The sequence below is a fragment of the Sesamum indicum genome, linkage group LG4, assembly GCF_026168435.1.
Source record: "Sesamum indicum cultivar Baizhima isolate 11 linkage group LG4, ASM2616843v1, whole genome shotgun sequence".
In the NCBI taxonomy this organism is placed as follows: Eukaryota; Viridiplantae; Streptophyta; class Magnoliopsida; order Lamiales; family Pedaliaceae; genus Sesamum; species Sesamum indicum.
Genome location: NC_142660.1, coordinates 16,117,358 through 16,137,989, shown reverse-complemented (window position 1 = coordinate 16,137,989; position 20,632 = coordinate 16,117,358). Strand labels below are relative to the sequence as shown.

The 20,632-nt window shown below is 29.8% G+C and overlaps 2 protein-coding genes and 2 non-coding genes across 5 annotated transcripts; 2 read left to right on the top strand and 2 right to left on the bottom strand.

Moving 5' to 3' along the window:
• Positions 1-1,319: 1,319 nt before the first annotated feature.
• Positions 1,320-3,934, top strand: LOC105160915 (sedoheptulose-1,7-bisphosphatase, chloroplastic). Its single transcript, XM_011078437.3, has 8 exons — positions 1,320-1,506; positions 1,609-1,731; positions 1,849-2,034; positions 2,343-2,424; positions 2,505-2,726; positions 3,071-3,171; positions 3,252-3,323; positions 3,429-3,934. The coding sequence occupies exons 1-8, from the start codon at positions 1,381-1,383 to the stop codon at positions 3,708-3,710; spliced, it is 1,194 nt and encodes a 397-aa protein (XP_011076739.1). The 5' UTR covers positions 1,320-1,380; the 3' UTR covers positions 3,711-3,934.
• Positions 3,935-6,643: 2,709 nt separating this feature from the next.
• On the bottom strand, positions 6,644-6,716 carry TRNAR-CCU (transfer RNA arginine (anticodon CCU)). The gene has a single exon. It is a non-coding gene; the product is annotated as a tRNA-Arg (tRNA).
• A 1,919-nt stretch (positions 6,717-8,635) lies between these two features.
• On the bottom strand, positions 8,636-8,708 carry TRNAR-CCU (transfer RNA arginine (anticodon CCU)). Its single transcript has one exon. It is a non-coding gene; the product is annotated as a tRNA-Arg (tRNA).
• A 5,803-nt stretch (positions 8,709-14,511) lies between these two features.
• On the top strand, positions 14,512-16,836 carry LOC105160914 (transcription factor DIVARICATA). Of its 2 annotated transcripts, none has more exons than XM_011078436.3 (3): positions 14,512-14,756; positions 15,050-15,423; positions 16,224-16,836. In XM_011078436.3, exons 2-3 carry the CDS (start codon positions 15,053-15,055, stop codon positions 16,681-16,683), a joined length of 831 nt encoding a protein of 276 aa, XP_011076738.1. In that variant the 5' UTR covers positions 14,512-14,756; positions 15,050-15,052; the 3' UTR covers positions 16,684-16,836. The 2 variants fall into 2 exon arrangements, with proteins under 2 accessions (XP_011076738.1, XP_011076737.1); XM_011078435.3 differs by having other exon boundaries at positions 15,036-15,423.
• The last annotated feature ends 3,796 nt before the right edge of the window (positions 16,837-20,632 follow it).

The window sequence follows — 20,632 nt, the reverse complement described above, 5'->3', positions numbered from 1 at the left end:
TAATTAACCACGGTTGCGCAACGACTATTTAGCCGTCATTTCTGCAAGCTAGCTAAAATATTTGCTATAACAATTACATAGGTAAATTCATAGCGAATGTTGATTAATCGTCGTCAAAACTTAAATTATTATACTGATTTTGTTTAACTATTTTAAATTATAGTAATTTATAATATAAAAAATAATTTTTTTCGAGTGTCGTACAACTCATCAAGACCCCAATCAACAAACATCAAATTCAGTGGCAATCCATAAAACAATCACTTTTATTGAATGATACAGTAACAAAATACATCCTTTTATGATGCTGGAAGCCCCAATTACAATATCATAATAGGTTAATTTTATTTACTATTCTGTATATAAAATTGAGGTTTTTGTTGACTGTTTATTATTTATTTTTTCAAATAGGCAATACCACCTGAGCAATGACTTGACAAAAGAAATTGTATATAAATATGTATATAATTATAAATAAAATTATTATATAATATAAATTAGAAAAAGGGATCGAATGATGTTAAACTAATTTACATTCTTAATAATATATATCGAATTTTAGTTGGCACAAAGGTTGAAGAATTTTTAGAGAAATCTTAGGATCAACGAGAATTGATCTTACAAAACAAAGATTAGTACTCCAATGTTTGAGTCAGTAACAATTTATTAAAAAAGATAAAAAGGAAAACTCAAATTAAAGTGAGAATAATGGTGAAATATGATTTTAAAGTGAAATATATATTCATGTGAAGCGTAAAATATAAGCTTAAAACTGCCTAAAAAGGAGAGAGGGTTGGGAATAAGTGAGAGTTTGAGAGTGAGGATGGATGTTGCTAAATGACTATACAAAACTTCTATTTATAAGCGTTATAAAATAAAAGAATAGAGGAGTTAGTTGTAAGAGTCATGTGTCATTTGAAAACCCTTTGAATCAGTTAACTAACATAAAAATTTGCCGGTGATCATTTGGACTTGGATTGATAAAGATACACTTGATTGCTTAAGTCTTACCAGCTTTATCTAAAAATTCAGAAATCTATTATATGTAGATTACTAGCTCGTTTGGCATCAATTTACTAGTGACGGTCGTCAGCACCAAATTGCTGAATTACAAACAAGATGATGATGAGCACTAACTGCCATATCTCTTGCATTCCATCACCATCAATATTTGAGCCACAAATCTACGAATGATGCAAATCGACCATCACCCCTCCTACTATACATCAGCAATATTCAACCCAATGAGCACGCGCCACGTGTCACGCGCTTATCTCCAACCCCAAGAATCAGTTAAGTGGCTAAGACCCTTTTCAGTTTTTAGCAGAAAACAACTAACTCTCTTCAGCTCTCTTGAAGTTGCATTGATATCAAGCAATCATGGAGAGTACCGGGATTGCTTGCTGCGCCCGTGGAGCGATCCTGCCTAATCTCACTTCCCAGCAGTATCATCCCACCGCACTCGCCTCCCCACGTGCTGGCTCTACGTCGTTTATTAGCCCCAAGGTTTGTTGTTTCTTGATGCTCTGAATCTTAGATCATATAAGATGAAGGTTTGGAATTGGGCACGGAAATAGTTTGGAATAATGGCTTGGAAATGCAATGCAGAGTTTGAAAGCGAGCTCGCTGTTTGGAGAGTCGTTGCGTATTGCTCCAAGATCGTCGTACAAGTCTTCAAAGGCGCCCAAGAGTTCTTCACTTGTAACTAAGTGCGAGATTGGCGACAGCCTGGTTAGTAGCTCGGAATTTGCTCAAGTCAAGAATTGCTTAAATATCATGTAGTTGGATGAATATGTAACGGAAATAAGATGAAGGGTTCTTCTTTTGTTTGTTCGTTCCTGATTGCAGGAGGAATTTCTTACGAAATCAACCACGGATAAGGGACTGATTAGCCTTATGATAAGCATGGGAGAGGCACTGCGAACCATCGCCTTCAAAGTGAGAACGGCTTCTTGTGGAGGAACAGCTTGCGTTAACTCTTTCGGGGACGAGCAACTTGCAGTCGATCTACTTGCTAACAAGCTTTTATTTGAGGTAAGCTCCGTCTATTGTTAAACAGCAGTTCCATCTAAAAATTTAAGCTCGTATAGAGGAGAATCATATAGTATTTTAAGATCTCCAGCATGCCCATCATGTGCAGGAAGTCTTATTTTCTTTGTCAAGAGTTGGACGTGCATCTCTTTTTTTATAAACGGGTGGCGATGAAATTCCAATACATGATCTTTTGTTTGGCCCGACTCTGATATCATGTTGAATGCTATCCAAAAAACGAGTAGCTCCTAAATTAGGTGGTCTTGTGATTGTTTACAGAAAGTTTCACGTTTCGACTCGTCATTGTTTAGGCCTTGCAATATTCTCATGTCTGCAAATACGCTTGCTCCGAGGAGGTCCCTGAGCTGCAAGATATGGGAGGACCAGCGGACGGTACTCTGCAATTAACATAATTCACGTTTATAACTTTCCTCAGAGAACAACAGAATTAATTCTGTGAAAAATTTGAACAGGAGGGTTCAGTGTTGCATTTGATCCGCTTGACGGTTCCAGCATTGTCGACACAAACTTCACCGTGGGAACGATCTTTGGAGTATGGCCTGGAGACAAGCTTACCGGGGTGACTGGAGCTGATCAAGTTGCTGCTGCCATGGGAATTTTCGGACCTCGAACGACGTATGTTCTTGCGCTCAAGGATATTCCTGGAACGCATGAATTCCTACTACTAGATGAAGGTCTCAACACACACCTTTTCAGGCTATGCAATTTTTCTCTTACATTTTCCAGGCTCTCTATCAAAGATAGATATAGCTGCCCCTTTCCTGTTTAATATTTGTTTTTCACTGCCTATCTCTTTTCTTGTACTAGTTGAGCTGGTTATTTAACATGGTATTAGAGTCAGACCAAACGAGATGTCCTATGTTGGAATCTCAGGACAGCCGCTTGTCTATGAGAAAAAGCATTCATATGCAGCGTTTAATAAAAAAACACATACGACCTGCACGTGAGAAGGCGTAATAGAGATGTTAAATATTAAATGATTCTCCTCGCTAACAGTTTAACCTTTCTCTTAATACAGGAAAATGGCAGCATGTCAAAGACACTACATCAATTGGAGAAGGAAAAATGTTTTCCCCTGGAAATTTGAGGGCTACCACAGACAACCCTGAGTATGCCAAGGTCTCATTACAAAACAATGTTCAATCTTTTTATGTTTACACAATGTAGAGACAGTACTGACTGTAGCACTGCCAACACAGTTGATAGACTACTATGTCCGCGAGAAGTACACCTTGCGATACACCGGAGGAATGGTGCCTGATGTTAACCAGGTAACTTTCCGTCCTCTTACACATATATAAAAGTTCAAGTACTAAACGAGCATGTATACAGGCCTAAGAAACGTTATCTTGATGAGTGCCGTTTCGTTGTTGTAGATCATTGTGAAGGAGAAAGGAATATTCACAAATGTGGCATCACCATCTGCCAAAGCCAAGCTAAGGCTGCTATTCGAAGTGGCTCCTTTGGGGTTCTTGATCGAGAAAGCAGGCGGATTCAGCAGCGATGGGGAACGGTCCGTGCTGGACAAAGTGATCAAGAATTTAGACGAGAGGACTCAAGTGGCTTACGGGTCGAAGAACGAGATTATCCGATTCGAAGAAACACTGTATGGATCCTCCAGGCTCAAGGTTGCTCAACCAGTTGGAGCTGCTGCTTGAGCTTAATGTTGATGGGGTATTTTTCTTGTTTTGCAGAACACATTGTTTGTGTGAAGTTGATTATAGATGCAAGAGAATTTATTTCATCTTGTGGGATTTTTCAGAGGGTGTTTAGTTAAGTTTATTTATAAAATGTTATAAACTCATACATCATATAAGATGTTTTTAACATGGTCTAAAGTATTAGCCGATATTCAACATATATGTATTCAAGTGTTGATCCATCCATCGATACCTCAGATTATATGCATCGCTGATAATATCAGATGATACTCCATATTATTGGCCGTTTTGAGTTATCAGTGATAGTATCCTATTATTGCAAATTGTATAAGGATGCGTTTGGAATGATTAATTTGGATTTGGCTAAGAATTTAAAATCAATGGATTTCACATATTTGGAATTTTAAGAAATTTCTGTGCAAGAATTTCAAATTAGTGAAGTGGATTTCACATCCATCATAACTCAGCTTTTAACGGATTAAATAAAGGATTTAGAATGCACTGATTTATTTTATAATCCAAATAAATTATTTTGATATGTCAATTTTAATATTTAATTTATAATTGATTAAAATTATTTATTAACTTCCATCTAACTTCCTACTCCCATATTATCTTTCCCTTTTTTTCTCATACATTATTTTTCACCATTCTTTTATAAATTAATATTAACTTATTATTTTATATATACTTTATTAAATAATAAAAAAAATTCAAATATTTTATTTTAAATGATATTTATAGAAATTGCACATACATAAAGTTTCCAATAAATTACTAGTGTTTAATAAAATGAAAGAAAAGAAAAATTTTGTGGTCTTCTCATAAAAACAAAAAGGTTTAATATACTTTAGCCCTTTCAATTATATCACATGTCCCATTTATCTCCTAAAGTAATGCTTGTAACACTTAATTAACCTCCCGTAAACTATATGTATAAGGAACATATATTTTCAATTTTTTATATTTTAAATCCCAAAATATGCACATATAAGTTTATGAAAAAGATTAATTTTTTTTATTAATATTATTTTCTCGTATTTATTAACTTATGATATCATTTTTAAAAATTTTAAATTTTTTAAATCATCCAACCTACTAGCTCCCTGATTAAGCGTCTCAAGTCCGTGAAATTCTTGGCGGGTCGAGTCTCAAATTTTGACAAACTCATTCCAAATTTGATTCATTGCCATCCCTTTCTTAAAGGGTTGGGACCATTTTCTTGAAAGAAATAAAGTATGACGGCATAAAAATTGGGATAAATTACAACTATTTTTTATGAGGTCTGATATAATTTTAATTATCTTATTATTATTTTAAAAAATTATAAATATTCTCTAATTTAAAAAATTAAGTATGAAGTCTCTAAACGATGAATATAAAATTACTAAATTACCCTTATTTATTTATTTATTCTTTTAAACGTTTGACATTATGTTAAGTTAATGGCATACACAGTAAATAGAAGAACATGTTCGAGAAGCGATGATCGAAAAATATTACAAATTTATCCAATAGTAAGTATCAACATAATAACTACCCATCATCTGGTAATGAATATACTTACACTAGGTTTAGAAGGACAAATTAGTCCATAAAAATATTTTAAAATTTTAAAAAGTAAAATTATAATTAATAATCTAAAAATATATTTTTATCAGTTAATCATAAAAGTTGGATAGAACCCTTATGAAGTTGGTTCATTATTAGACAACTGTTACAATAAAAAAATATTTGTAATTACCAAATAGCGAGAGGTATTTGTTATTATACAAGAACCTCAAGAAAAACAACTGTAATTTACCTAACAATTTGAATTACACAGATTAGGAGCAAAATGCATGCTAAATATACATGATCCAGGTCGTTCAAGTGAGGTCGGATCGGACACTATGTCCTACAAATATCAGGTCGAATGGATTCCTAAACTACTTGGAGATGTGGATCCTGAGAATAAAGAAGATCGTTATGTTTGTTGGGAAGTCCCCAACTAAAACCCTCTGATTCTTAAGTTAATGTAATGTGAGGTCGAAAGCGATCTAGAAGTTGCAATACGGTTGAATAAGTAATAAATACAAAAAGTACCATAAATGTTTTCAAACAGTAGTATTTATAAATCCAAATGTCCATACACAGTAGATCCATATGTCGATATCTCAAAGAATATCTACTGGAAGATTCAACGGTTGATATCTCGAGTTGGATGGCGTGGGTCTGGCCGCTGAAAAAATGCACGAATCCTGTGACATTTTTGTTATTTTCTTACTTTTAGAGAGTATTTTCGCCCAATTGCCCGGTAGAGAGGTAGTATCCCCATTAATACATATTGCGAAAAGTATGAAAAAAGAAATTGGGTTGAGGAGGATGAAGCTGCTCGGCTCTACTCACACAGATGCTGAAATGCCTCCGTGTAGGTGCGTATTATATTTTATTCAATTTGATTCCTAATAAATCAATAATAAATAAATTGAAGTTAAATATAAATTTTTATATAGTTTTTTTAATATTAATAAATACAGTGAATTTTGAGTAACAAAAAAATCTATTTATCAGATAAAAATACACATCAAAAATATTAAATATAATTTTTTAAATTACATGAGGTTAATGTATTAATTACATCAAATATCCAGGGAAGGTGGTGTAATTATCCTTCAAATTTTCTTGTCTTTTTAAAGGTCTATTTGTTAAGCAAAAATAAATATCAAGATACTAAACGTAAGTTTGAGGCCGTTATTCTTTAAATTATCTTCTCTCTATCAGGGATATATTTGTTAGATATAAATAAGCATCAAGGTACTAAATGTAAGTTTTCAAATTATAAGAGGGTTATATATAATTATATTGAATTTCAGGGGAGGACGGCGTAATTATGCCTTAATTTTTTTAAGGGCAAAACACAAACAGGAAAATTCTTAAAAATAATTTGACGCGCCAGATAGGGGTCGAACCTACGACTTTCTGCTTAGGAAACAGACGCTCTATCCACTGAGCTACAGGCGCTTTTGGTGCTTAGTTTTCTGATAGTCATTGATGTATATGGTAATTATATCTACAAATTATTACACCGTTTACCTTATAAGACAAGTACTAATAGTGAAATTACACAAATTATCCCTTCTAGATCTCTTCCAAGGGCTGCGATTGAAATCTCAGTATCATTGGCCTTACCCAACTTTAGACCCTTCTTGAACTTCCTTTTGTATCGGGTTTCTTCTTGAGTTTTATATTTTTTAAGGCATCACAAGAATTATTAAGACCAATTATTTTAAATTTTAATATAAAAAAAGAACTTCATTGTTTTAAAATTAATATTTATTTATTATTTATATTTAACTATAAATTAAATAAATTGTACTTTTTGATCTTATGAAGAAGTTTTTTTCAAAAAAAAAAAATTACTAATAAAAAACTGAGAACGTTTAATAATGTGTTGTACCTTATTATCATTTAATTTATAAACAAATTATAATTACAATTTAATAAACTTTTACATTTTCATATCTTCTATTTTTTATAAAATAAAATTAATTTAAAATAACTTTATTTAAATTAAGACTTAAATAATTAGAGTATGTTCAATTATTTATCAAATCATTAAATATATTAAAGTTTTAAACTTCCTCTTCCTCCAAATTAGGGTTGGCAATCGAGTCGTGTAATGCAACTCGAAATAGTTCAAATAAATTAAAAAATAATTTAATAAACAGCATTAAAAATAGAAGTTGCATTCAGTTTAGTTCTTAAGAGAAGCTGAACAACATCATAAAATGGCCTCTGAATTTTTTTTTTTGGTTTAGGGATTGTTTGTTTAGGGTGATAAGTGAGTGTATAAGAAAAATAAAAATAAAAATTGAATGTATAAGTTTGATTATGAAAAATAGTTGGAAGGAAAGTAAAATTGGATGTACATGAGACTGTATTTTTTATTTTTATTTACTCTGTTACGCACATATAATTTTCCTCCAATTCTTCTCCTTCCTGCTGATAGTATTGGAGTATAATTGTTTTTAGAAAAGATAATCAAATCGTTTGAAAAACTGCTACGTCATTGATTATTGGTACTAATTTTATTTTATTTAAACTGAATAATTTAGGATAAATACAGAATACTCATTTTAATGAGTATTTTTATTAATAAGAAATATTTTTGTTCTTGTTTAATGGATATTTTTACTAATAAGATTTTTAAATTTTTTATATATTAAAATTATTTTAGTACAATATTAATTTATTTATTTTTTAATATAAAATAAAGGGAAAAATTAGTCCATAAAATTACAAAAAAATAGTATTTTTTCTCAATCTATTTTTCTCGTATCGAGCAAGGGAAAGTATTCGAGATATTCTCCTCTTTCAATGATACTAAACAACTAAAAACTTCATTATTCTTTCCCTCTTCCTTCCCCCTTTTCATTTTTATTTTTCTCTCACTTAGACCAAATCAATTGAAAATTTGAAATTATTATTTTAAATTTGTAAATTATGAATATTTCAATATGCTATTTTAATTATCTAATATAATAAAGAGAAGAAAGAATAAAAATTTCAACTTCGATCAACTAAACAAAAAATACAAAATAAGTCAAATAAAACTAAAAATATAAGAAAATCAAACATTAAACACTAACTTACATATGTTTATTTGTGCTCATTTTTTTTCAAAATATATACCGGGTATTTGATCAGAAGGAAAATCCTACTCAATCAAAAAAAAAAAAAATTAAAAAGACGAGAAATGAAAAATAACCCTAGTCAAATTTTAAACATATATTTATTTTTGTACCTGATTTTAATTTTTTTAAAAAAATTGGGTACCCGAACGAATAGGAATCCTTCCAAAAGTTTAAGCCCCAACATTGGAAAGATAGCTCCCCATACTCCCCTTCTCTCCGCATAAACCCCCAACAAACACACTACTGCGCGCCAGGTAGGGGTCGAACCTACGACTTTCTGCTTAGGAAACAGACGCTCTATCCACTGAGCTACAGGCGCTTTACATCAAAATTAGATCACAAAATAAATATGACGACTTGAAAAAAGTTTTCTTTTTTCTTTTCTTTCTAATGGAAATGATAAGTTATATATTGGTAGATATTTTCAAAAAATTTAAGATTATTAGTATAAATCATTTCACCATTTTTTCCAATTATACATACCTTTACAATTTACGCATACGAAAAGCGAATAAAAACAGTAAATTGCATTTATTTTAAAGCAAACTTGAAAGTGCACAATCATCTCTCTCTGTATATCGTCTCCATCTTTAATTAAAGGATGATAAAGTGTGTTGGGATTAATTGGTTTTGCTTTCTTTTTGTTTCCCCTCTTTTCCCTGAGTTCCCCCCTCTGTTTTATTTAAAGCTGCATTCCAAAATGCAATTTATACAAACACACACAACTTTTTGGGCTCAATTATCACACCATCTTTATCAATTAAAGGAAACAATTATTACAACTACTTTTTGTTTGGGTTTCTCCTCTTTGAGCAAGAAATGTCTTAATAACTATCTTCCTAGTTCTCGTTAAATTTATATTATGACAGACAGTTCTGTATTTTCAAAAAGATATATGTACGATTTTGATATGTAAAGAACTTATACATAATTCAAATTTGGCCCGACTTTCTTACGTGGAAATGTGCTGAACTAGATCCTGTAACAGTCCACCACTAGGAAAATGTGCCAATTTCCTTTTGCAGAGCTTCTTTTTATCTAAATAGTTAATTTCATCAATTAATTATTCAATTTTTAAAAATAATTTAAAGATTTCAACTTATTAATTTTTATACACAATGCGCCCTCAAATATTTAGCTCAAAAGCCCAAGAGCAAGGAGGGGGTCCTCCAACCCAACAATGCAACAAGCATAGCTTGTCCAGACCATGAGCCAAACTCTTTATCTTACAAGACTACAATATCTCTACTAACCTAATAGGTTTAAAAAAAAAGTCCATTTCAACGAGTCTAGTCATCATAAAGCATGGCTGCCACGTCCTATAGGTGTCTGATACATTGAGATATGTTATAGTAAAAAATTTTCAAATAACTCCAAGAGGCCTGACTGGAACATTAGTCTTGCAAGGAACTGCATACCTATATACATAGGGAGATTAGCAATGTTTGGTCAAACAGTTATATTTTTGTCTAGATAAGTCCAAATGTCATAATTCTTCTTCTTTTTTTTTTTTGTTACAAAGCTAACACATGCGGCTATCCAATGGAATCAGATTTGCCACAATTAACCCTCTGATCTTGCTCTATGGACGTTTATAAATTGAGGCATGATGCAGTCATTTCGATAACACAAGTTATCACACTCAAACTCTCATTCTTTCTCATTTTCTAAGCTATTTCAGCATATTTTTGGCACCCCACACAATTTTCTTTACTTCAACATTATTTTGAACCATTATTCTCATTTTGATCCAAATTTTTCATTTATTTTTTATTAAAGAACGTTACTGACTTAAGCATTAGAGTGCTCTCTTATTTTACAAAATTAGTCCTCTAATAATCTTAGCATTTTCGTAAAAGTTCTTCAACCATTATGGTGATGTTGAAATTCGTACGCATCAATACAAATTAACAAAAGTTGACACATTTATTACTAGAAGTAGAATGCAAATGCATAGATGAACAGCAAGGTAGATCAATTTCATTTATGCAATATATAGGACTTGTGAAGAATGTTATTTGATATTAATCAAGTGTAGTTGTGAATACGTGTAGAAAATATGAATTTACGGTAATTGCAAGAACAAGATTTTTATGGTTTTGAAAATTCTTTCATGTTTATAGTTGTTCAAAATCGATATTTGTTTTAGATAATTAAGTATAACTTATAGTAAAGATTGCTCATTAAATACCTATACTAGTGAGAATGTATGTAGAGTATTATAAAATCATAATTTTACTTCTTTTGAGGGCCAGCCCTCGAACCCCTACCTCCGGGCAAGGGGCCCACTCTCTAACAACCCACACCAATTCCATGCGGAGTTGGATTCCTGATCGCTAGACTTGAATATAATGATGGAGCAAACTCCATAACTAATTATTATTATCAAATAAAAATTATGAAATAAATACAAATTAATCATGGTTCCGAACGGTCATTAGCTATTATTTTAAAATAAGGTTAAAACATTCACTATAGCTAAAGCCATGCAAATGCTTTGATTATAGCTAAAAATTATGACAAATATTAATTAATTCTAGTAAATATTTAAGGCTTTTATTTAATTTTATTAACCTGCTTAATAGTATTAATTTACCATAATTCTTAAGTCGTGGTCATTTTTAATATAACAAAAAATCCTTTATATCAATTTTCTTTATAGTGGTCGTAGATGCATCACTTATATAATATAAAACGCCATTTTTATTTTCAAAACAACTGATTTAAAAGGCAAAAGTATTTGATTGTTACAAAGGAATCAAGGTTGGCTACGACCAAGGATATATATATATATATCTCAGTAACAAAATACAGAGTAATAATTTTAAATTTATTACTAAATATATATATTAAGTGATCTATGATAATATTAATATTGTAACAAGATAATTATTAATGACAAAAATTATATATTAAATTATTATTATAGACAATAGTCATAATTTAATGACAACACAAATATATTAATACTCGTGTTTGTTGTCAATACATACGTTTGGTAACCATGCGTATGTTACCCCAAGAAAAAAAATATATAATCTTCTAATATGGTTAATTATTATAGTTGAAAGAATAAATTTTTATCAAATAATGGTCATTCTTCATTATTTCTACAAGTGTAGTTAAAATATTAGCGATGGCCAAAACCATGACAAACATGTTTTGGCCATTGCTGAAAATCATAGCAAATATTGATTAATCGTGGTAAATATTTAATTTTTTGCTTTAATTTTATTTAACTATGATTAATAGTATTGATTTACCATAATTTTTAGTGGTCACTTATAGTGTAGCAAAAACTTATTTTTTTTAATACTGTACTTATTGTTCATGGTGAAAACTTTATGCGCAATTTCCTTGTCACTAATTATCTCTATTAAAACTTTTAAAATTATTAGAGTAATGAAATGAAATGCCTGTCACATAATACATATGATTAATGATAATTTTAAGGGTAAATTTCATTTACAATTCCTTGAAGTTTAGATTTAATTACACAAACATCCCAATTATTTATAAAATTATAAGTATACCCTAATTCAATAGCGACAACTACACAAGCACTCCCTAAAGTACATCATACTAACAACCTCTCAAGGGTGTACCAGTTGTAATTATGCAAAGAGTGGGAGATGCTTTTGTAATTAGACCTAATCGAAGGAGTCTTGATGTAATTTATCCTAATTTAAAAATATCATAACTTCAATTTTTTCCGCTAATATATATATATATATATATATATATATATATATATTTGTAGTGGTTTTGAAGTCGCTACAAAAAGGTCGATTATTCCTCACACTATAAATCATCATGACTTAAAAACAGTAGTGTATCAATACTATGGACTACGGTCAGATAAAATCGATATGAAAACTTAAGTTTATGACCATGTGGTTAATCAACATTTGTTATAATTTCACCTACGGCTAAAATATTTGCCAAAGCTTTCAGCTATATCAAATATTCTGATCTCATTTGCTATAATTACCACGGTTAACAGGCGTTGCACTATCGTGGTTAATTAGTATCCATCACGATTTTTTATTTTTAACCATAATAATTAACTATAGTGAAAAATCATATTTCTTGTCATAAGGCTAAATAAATATTTTAAAAATATTGTTAGGTATGCTAGAATAAGGTTTGGCATGTAATTGTATATTTTTCTAATGATAATAGTCCTACATACATCAACATACTTTGTATAAATTAATACTATATATGTTCCCTAAAATACATAACAATCTACTTAATTTAAATTAGAAGTAAATATTATTGGCTTCTTGGTAAGAATCAATAGCTAGGTTTTCTTAGGGTATGGCTGCGCTAGTGTATGGTTCGGTACGTACCATTATAAGAAATACTATTCATGAAATCAATTTTAAAATGTGATATTTTCTATAAGCTAAAAATGAAATTAATTGCAATGAAGTTCGAATATGGAATTTCCCGTCAAATAGATCGACTTCACATATGTAAGTGTAATAGGAAAAATTCTCGTTTTTGAAAATCCACGTTTTTCCAAACCCAAAATATTGACGGAATTGTAGGTCACTACACCAACCCTTTAGGTTCCATTAATATTTTTCTTAAGTTAATATTTTTTATATAATTACTCATTAATTATATTCATTAAATAACTTTTTTTATTCCTTCATTAACCTTAAAAATGAGATAGATTTTGAAATTGTTAGTTACAATCTGCGTTTGTATAATCAATTATGAAATTGTGAATTCAAAAGTCATAATTATTTTTTTTAAATCAATTATTTGAAAATCAACTTTCGCATAATTAATTTTGCGAACCCTAAGGACAAACTAAAACTTAAAAAAGAAAAATAAGAATACTCTATATTTTGTTAGATTAATGTAAACATGTTTGTTTTACATAGGTTATATTAAATACAACCCACTAAAAAAATATGATTTTTTATTATAGTTAATTATCAATTTACTATAGTCAAAAGTCAATGAAAAATATAATTTTTCATTATGGTTAATTACTATAATCAAAAGAAGAAAATCTGCAAATACAAATCAATCACAGCTTCGCGACAGACATTAGCCATTGTTTCTGCAAGTGTGGTCAAAACATTAACGATGGCCAAATATATATATATATATATATATATTGTGTAATTTGTCAAAATTTGATGCCGTATATATAGATTTATACTTACAACAAAAGTTCTGAATCGTTGGATTAAAATATATGATGTTTGCCATATATGATCCAACGGGTAACAGTTCATGTGGATATAAACTCATGAGGCTGTTACGGTGTAATTTGATTTAGTTATTGAGACCCCATTAATTAATAATAATGCATTTAATCACCTCTTAATTGCTCTTTTTAATATTGTTGTAGCCCCCAAAATTTTGAGGCTAATTATTGTAGAATCCAATACCAATTTTTAAATAAAAGGAAAAAGTGTATTTGAGTTTGTATACTTTTATACTATAATTTTTATAGAAGTTGAATTTATAAAGTCACATCATTACTTTAACTAAGATAACGAATTGATAGAAAACAATTTATTTTAAAATATATTCTATTTACTAAAATTCAGCGACTTCGAATAACTGATAAAATATGAATTATCTAAAATATCCTTAATAATATATTTGTACCCCCAAAAATAACCATTTCTTTTAATTAATTAGTTCAATGAATAACTTTACATTTATATACACTTAAAGTTATTTATTTTATCGATTCTGATCACTTCTTTCTTATTTTATTAAAAAATTACTTTGCCCGACAAAATGTGAGTTGCCTGAAATACCCTTAATTATATTTTTTTTCCCAACAAATAACCATTTATTTTATTTAATTAGTTCTATAAATAATTTTTTATTTATATACGCTTAAAGCTATTCATTCCATCTGATCAGTTATTTTTTGTTCAATTAAAAAACTGTAATAAAAATTTAAATTAGAGACATAGATTGTGTGTGCTCAGATGTTAATATTAAAAGAGCAGGAAGAATAAAATTAGAGACAAAAAGATACGTATATAAAAGCGTGGAAAAGGAGCAAGAAGTGCATAATCTTTTTAACCCATGTGTGCTGACATGAAAAGCGATTTTGATTTCTCACTATAATTAGAGAGACCAACCATTTACAATTACATCAACTCCAAAATCGCATTAAAAACCATATTCCCCATATATGCGCTTTCATGTCTCCTTTTCTCTTTCTAGTTCTGCACTCTTTCGGATTCATCCACAGCCATCATCACACTGCTGCCTTTCTCAAAGCTTAATTACTTAGTTTTTTTTTTTTTTTTTTTGTCTTTTCTCTTCTCCTCAGCCTCAGAAATTATTCAAGAAACAGAGCCATTTTCGCAGCTTTTTCTCCCAAGTAAGTAGTTCAAGTTTTCAGGTGTTTTTGTTGCGAATTCTGCTCTTACTTTGTGTTTAATTTGAAATTCTTGATCTGGGCTGTGCTTAAATTCCTTTGTTTTATTCTGCAAATCATGTTGTTTGAAGATTCCGAAAAGGTAACTAAAGTCGTGTTCTTCGATTCTTCAAAGTTGGAGAAAAGATGTATAGTGTCTCACAGTAAATGATTCTGATTATGTGCTTTTTGGTAGCTTAAGTCGTGGTTTCATATTATACCTGCATATATATTCATGATCAGGTTGGTATAATCAGGAGATGGAAACGTTGTGTCCGAGTTCAGGGTGGATGATCCACCAGGGCCACAGCACGACATGGACGAAAGAGGAGAACAAGAAGTTCGAAAGCGCTTTAGCGATTTTCGATGAGAAAACTCCCAACAGATGGTTTAAGGTGGCTGCAATGATCCCTGGAAAGTCGGTTTACGATGTGATCAATCAGTACAGGGAATTAGTGGCAGATGTTAGTGATATAGAGGCAGGTTTGGTCCCAATTCCCGGCTACTTGGCTTCGTCGTTTACGTTGGAATTGGCGGATCATCGCGGTTTTGATGTGTATAGGAAGAGGGCCGGCAGGCCCTGTGATCACGAACGGAAGAAGGGCGTGCCTTGGACAGAAGATGAACACAGGTTGAATTTTCTTCCAAATTATGCTAAACTTATTTAAAACATTTTATAAATTTATTTTTTTTTTATTTATAAGACATTGGATCTTATTAAATAGAAATTATTAAAGTATTTGGATATGAAAAGATTATGGAGCTCGTAAGATTTAATAATGACAAATTTGTAATTTAGATGGTCAATATTGCAGGAGTTTTCTTAACATATTTTTGTTAATTGTTCAAGTTAATTTTGATGAGCGAAAGTTGATTTGTTTTTATCCGCTTGTGTTAGATGCAATAAACCAATATTTAGATGGTGTCTGTCGGGCTAAACTCATTTAGGACATCTTATAAACAAATACATTTTATAAGAATGTTTTGTAGTTCATGATAAGTTACTTGTTATTTTCCAAGTAAACTCTTAATCAATTTTGATAGAATAAGATTATAGAGTTTATAAGTTACTGGTAACGACAATCTTGTCATTAATATGATCAAAATTGAAGCTGTTCGTTAAAATCTTAAAAATAAGTTGTTAATTTCGTTTTCATATAAGCTCGTATCATCTTACATTTGGACCTATAAACACTTTCTTCGAAAGTGTAACCAGACATTTTTCGACATCCTATAAGCTCACTCAAACGCTGCCTTAGTCGGTGTCTTATGTTTTTTTGTTCTGCTTGTAAAGCTAGTGCCTACATCTGAATTGGTTGAAATTTCTCTGCATCTATGAAGTTTCAATTGATTGATGAAATAATCTCCGAGAAAATTTTCCAGGTGATGTATGTTTTTGATTTATTGACATTTCGTGTTCAAGAAACGCAGACGTTTCCTATTAGGACTTGAGAAGCACGGAAAAGGGGACTGGCGGAACATTTCCAGGAACTTTGTGATCTCCAAAACCCCGACACAAGTTGCTAGCCACGCGCAGAAGTACTACCTAAGGCAGCTCTCGGGAGGCAAAGACAAGAAGAGGCCTAGCATTCATGACATAACGACAGTCAGTCTCACCGGCACTCCTCCAACAGAGAGCGACAGATCTCCTCCTTTGGAGAAATCTAACGTTGGACTTATCACATCCGACCATAACCCCACAAGTGCTCCAAAGGTAGTATTGGACTGGAATCACAACAACAACGACGAAGCCCTCATGGTGTTTAACCCGTCTTGTGTCGACCCTTTCGCTGCACATCCGCACGACATTGCCACACATAGTCGTTATGTCGTTAGCAATGTTGGTTCTGGTCCAGGTTTCTGCATGCAGTTGCCAAGATTTCATGCCTGAGGAAACAACTTATGTTAAGGACGTTGGGCTGGAAATCCTGATGTTGTGGTTACTGGTCAGAAAGTGACTGTGCCTGTGTGCTTCATGAACCAATATATGCTAAATATGCATCTTTATGGGAAGTTAATGAATCTTTATGCAGTTTCACGTTTCTATTTGAATTAAAATACATATATTATGTGTATGAAAATTATATTATTTATTTTATTTAAGAAATAATTTATATATATATATATCATGTGTATGTTAATTAAAATAAAAAATACAATATAATTTAAAATAAAAAATTCGATGTCCTTGTTATATAAGTTCACCAAATGAATAGTCATGAAACTGTGTATCAATGTTGTAGTAAATTAATACGTACTGCAAGAAAAGACATAATGAATTTATTTATTTATCTTTTTGTGTATTTGGGGCATATATATATCTCAAAAAAAAATTTAATAAGGGTGATTTAAAATAAGGATTAATTACACTTAAATCTTCTCTATAAATATTAAATTATATTTCTTCCCAAAAAATTTTAAAATTGCACTTATACTCCCTTTAAAAATTCCCTATTTACACATGAACCACTTCCATCAGGATTTGAAAGGAAAATGCTACATAAGAAAAAAAAAAGGAAATTACATAAATGCCCTTCATTTAGTATTTCTATGTAAATTAATTTTTGTCATTATAAAGAGATAAACATAATATATATATATATATATATATATGGAGTGAGATTAACATCATTAAATTTTCTCTTCATAAGTACAAAATTATTACATAAAAATATTAAATGAGGGGTAAAATTAAAAATTTATGCAATATTTTGTTAACGTCAGTATTTCTCGTTCAAATTCTAACAAAAAGAGTCAAGTGTAAATAGTAAATTTCTGAAGGGAGTGCAAGTGTCATTTCAAAGTTCTTATTGAGAAAAATATAATTTCTCATTTTTAGAAGAAATCTATGTGTAATTAATCCTCGAAACAACTCAAACTACATAATTATATACGCCAGTTTTTCCTTTATAGTAAGATTGAGATTATGAAATTCTTTAATTAATAAAACGTCTTGAATAATTAAACACCCGCCTTTGTATTCATATTATTCTGCTTTAATATTAATTTTTTTTATTAAATATATACCTTAATTTTGAATTCTTAATTATATTTAATTTTGAGTTTAATGTAATTTATCCTCTCTAAAAAATAGCAAAATACTTTTCTGTATTTTTCAAAAGAAGCAATACTCTTTGTTGTTTAATCTAAAAAAATACAGAGATGTATTTTGCTATTTTCTTATAGGAGGACAATTTATACATTTATAATATCACAGAAAAATTGAGCATTTATCCCGTTTAATCTTCGATATCTTGATGCACCACAAAATAAATCAATCTTTTTTTTATTTTTTGGCATAATACTATGAGCCAATTAAGTTGCCAAGCCATATCTAAGAAACACTAGAAGAAATGTAACTAAAAATAAATAGTCGAACTAAATAGTTATTTATCATGGTTACGCAATAGCTGTTGATTGTAATTTTTACAAATATAGCGAGAATATTTATCATGGCTCATAATCATAGTAAAAAATATTTTCTATAATGGTGGATAAATTAAATTGTCATATCAACTTTATCTTGTCATGATTAATAATAATTAATTAGGGCATATAGCTATTCAAAGTATAGATAATAATACTTTTTTTCAAATGGGATGTGGATGAATCTCTTATATATAGATATATATATAATTACATGTATTATTTTCCTCAGCCCCTTTCCACTGAATGCATAGCTGCTACATTATACATCACAATAATTTAATTAAAATAATTGATTGAATATGGGCAATTTGATCTAAGGATGATCACATCGCATTGTACAGTCTGAGTCTGAATTCCACTAACTTGAAGCATCTTTACCTTTAATTTTTTATCACATTTTATCTTTATTTTTTTTTGGTTGTTGATTGGAAATGTTGTAATGTTTTTTAGGACATGCCATGTCTTTTCACATTGATTGGTCAAAGGTGGCATATTCCACATGAGAATAGTGTGTGGCTTCTTTCCAAAGTCTCCTAAGATATCATAGTTTTTTAGATTCTTATTTCTCTCTCTCTCTCTCCCTTTTTTTTTTTTTTTAATTTTCTCAAGTAAATATCAAGAAGGGGTGAAATGATTTTATCATGTTCTTGAATTAATTAGAATTCGTGTGGTCATCATCTGCACATGTTAAAAAAAATATAACTTTTTAGCATAGTTAATGATCATTATTAAAAATAAAAATTTATAAAAAAAATATTAATTAATTACAGTGGTGCAATGATTATTTTGTTGTCATTTTTTCATATAAAATCGAAATATTAGTAATAGCTAAAAAAATATGATAAGTATTATAGTCATGACTAAAATTATGGGAAATTTTGATAAATTGTGATTAAAATTTAAATTTTTATATTAATTTAATTTAATCATTATAAATAATACTAATTTATTATAATTTTAAGATATAGTCATTTATACCGTAAAAAATAATACAATTTTTTGCAGGAACATGAGGGCCTCTGTCATTTTTCCTAGCACCCAAATTTCGGGAGAGTTTTGAGCAGGGTGTCCTTTACTTTAGTGGTTGAAATAATTAGATGATTAATAAATGTGTCATTAAGAGGGCGTTTGGCTAAGGTTATTTAAAAGGTTTTATAGCTCATATATCTTATAAAATAATTTTAGAGCTTATAAAATATTCCATCGCGTTAGGATAAAATAAAATTATAAATTTTATAAAATATTAATAATGATGAATTTATAAATAATTTGTTAAGATCTTATTTATAAGTTGGCAATTTTTTATATTTTTAATGTTTTTAAAGAGCTTATAAGCTATTTTCCTAAAAAAAATTCCAAACTCTTTGTAATATTTTATATAGGGGAAAAAATATTTTTCAACCCGGAACTTAGGGCCTTTTCATTTTTTGTCCCATTGATTAGGAATTCTCACTTTTAATCCTACAATTTAAAAAAACAAAAAAAAAATAGCATTTTTAGTCCCATGGTATCTTATTTTGTTAAATATTTAATAGAAAAGGCTATATGACCATTAAGTACATGGGACCAAAAGTGTTATTTTTTAAAATCATGGGATCAAATGTGTAAATGCCATAACAGTCACGTACTGAGCACATGGCATTTTTCATAAAAATATCTAACGAAAATATGCTATAGGACCAAAAGTATTACTTTTTAAAAGTTACGGGATCAAAAGTGATATTCTCATAATCAATGGGACTAAAAGTGAAAAGGCCCTAAATTACAGGACGAAAAGTGTTATGTCCTCTCTTATATATAAGCTTTCAAATATTTTATAAAATATTTTAAAAAACTTATAAGCTCACCCAAACACCCTCTCATGGAACTCTACTGTTTAGGATATGTAATATTTTATTTACTTGAATATATTAAAATTAGTGCTATGTAATAATTCATTTACCTTGATGGTGATAAATATTAGAAGCATAATATCAAGCTTGTCCTTAAAGAAATAGCCAAAGTAATTTCCTGTTATTTTTAAGGACAAAAATGTCATTTAGCTATTATTCCACGAGGTAGACCAACTAAGAGTCGACGTCCTAGTGACAATTTATTCATTACTAGTCCATTTTTCAATCGGACTTTAAAATATAAATCTAACTTATTTGAAATGAGATAAATAAAATATTGGAACGAATGACATGTGATATTGGTTTTATTTAATTTTTAATTTTTGAATAAAGTAAAAATAATTTGATTATACATATTTTAGTTGAAAATATTTTGCTATCATTCTGATTCTTCAATCATTAAGTTTCTACGTATTTACATACTTATAAGTTTTTCAGTCATAAATTTCATAAATTAATAATATATTTTTTTTAAAAAAATATTTTGATATGACATCACTGGCAATCATAAATCAATAA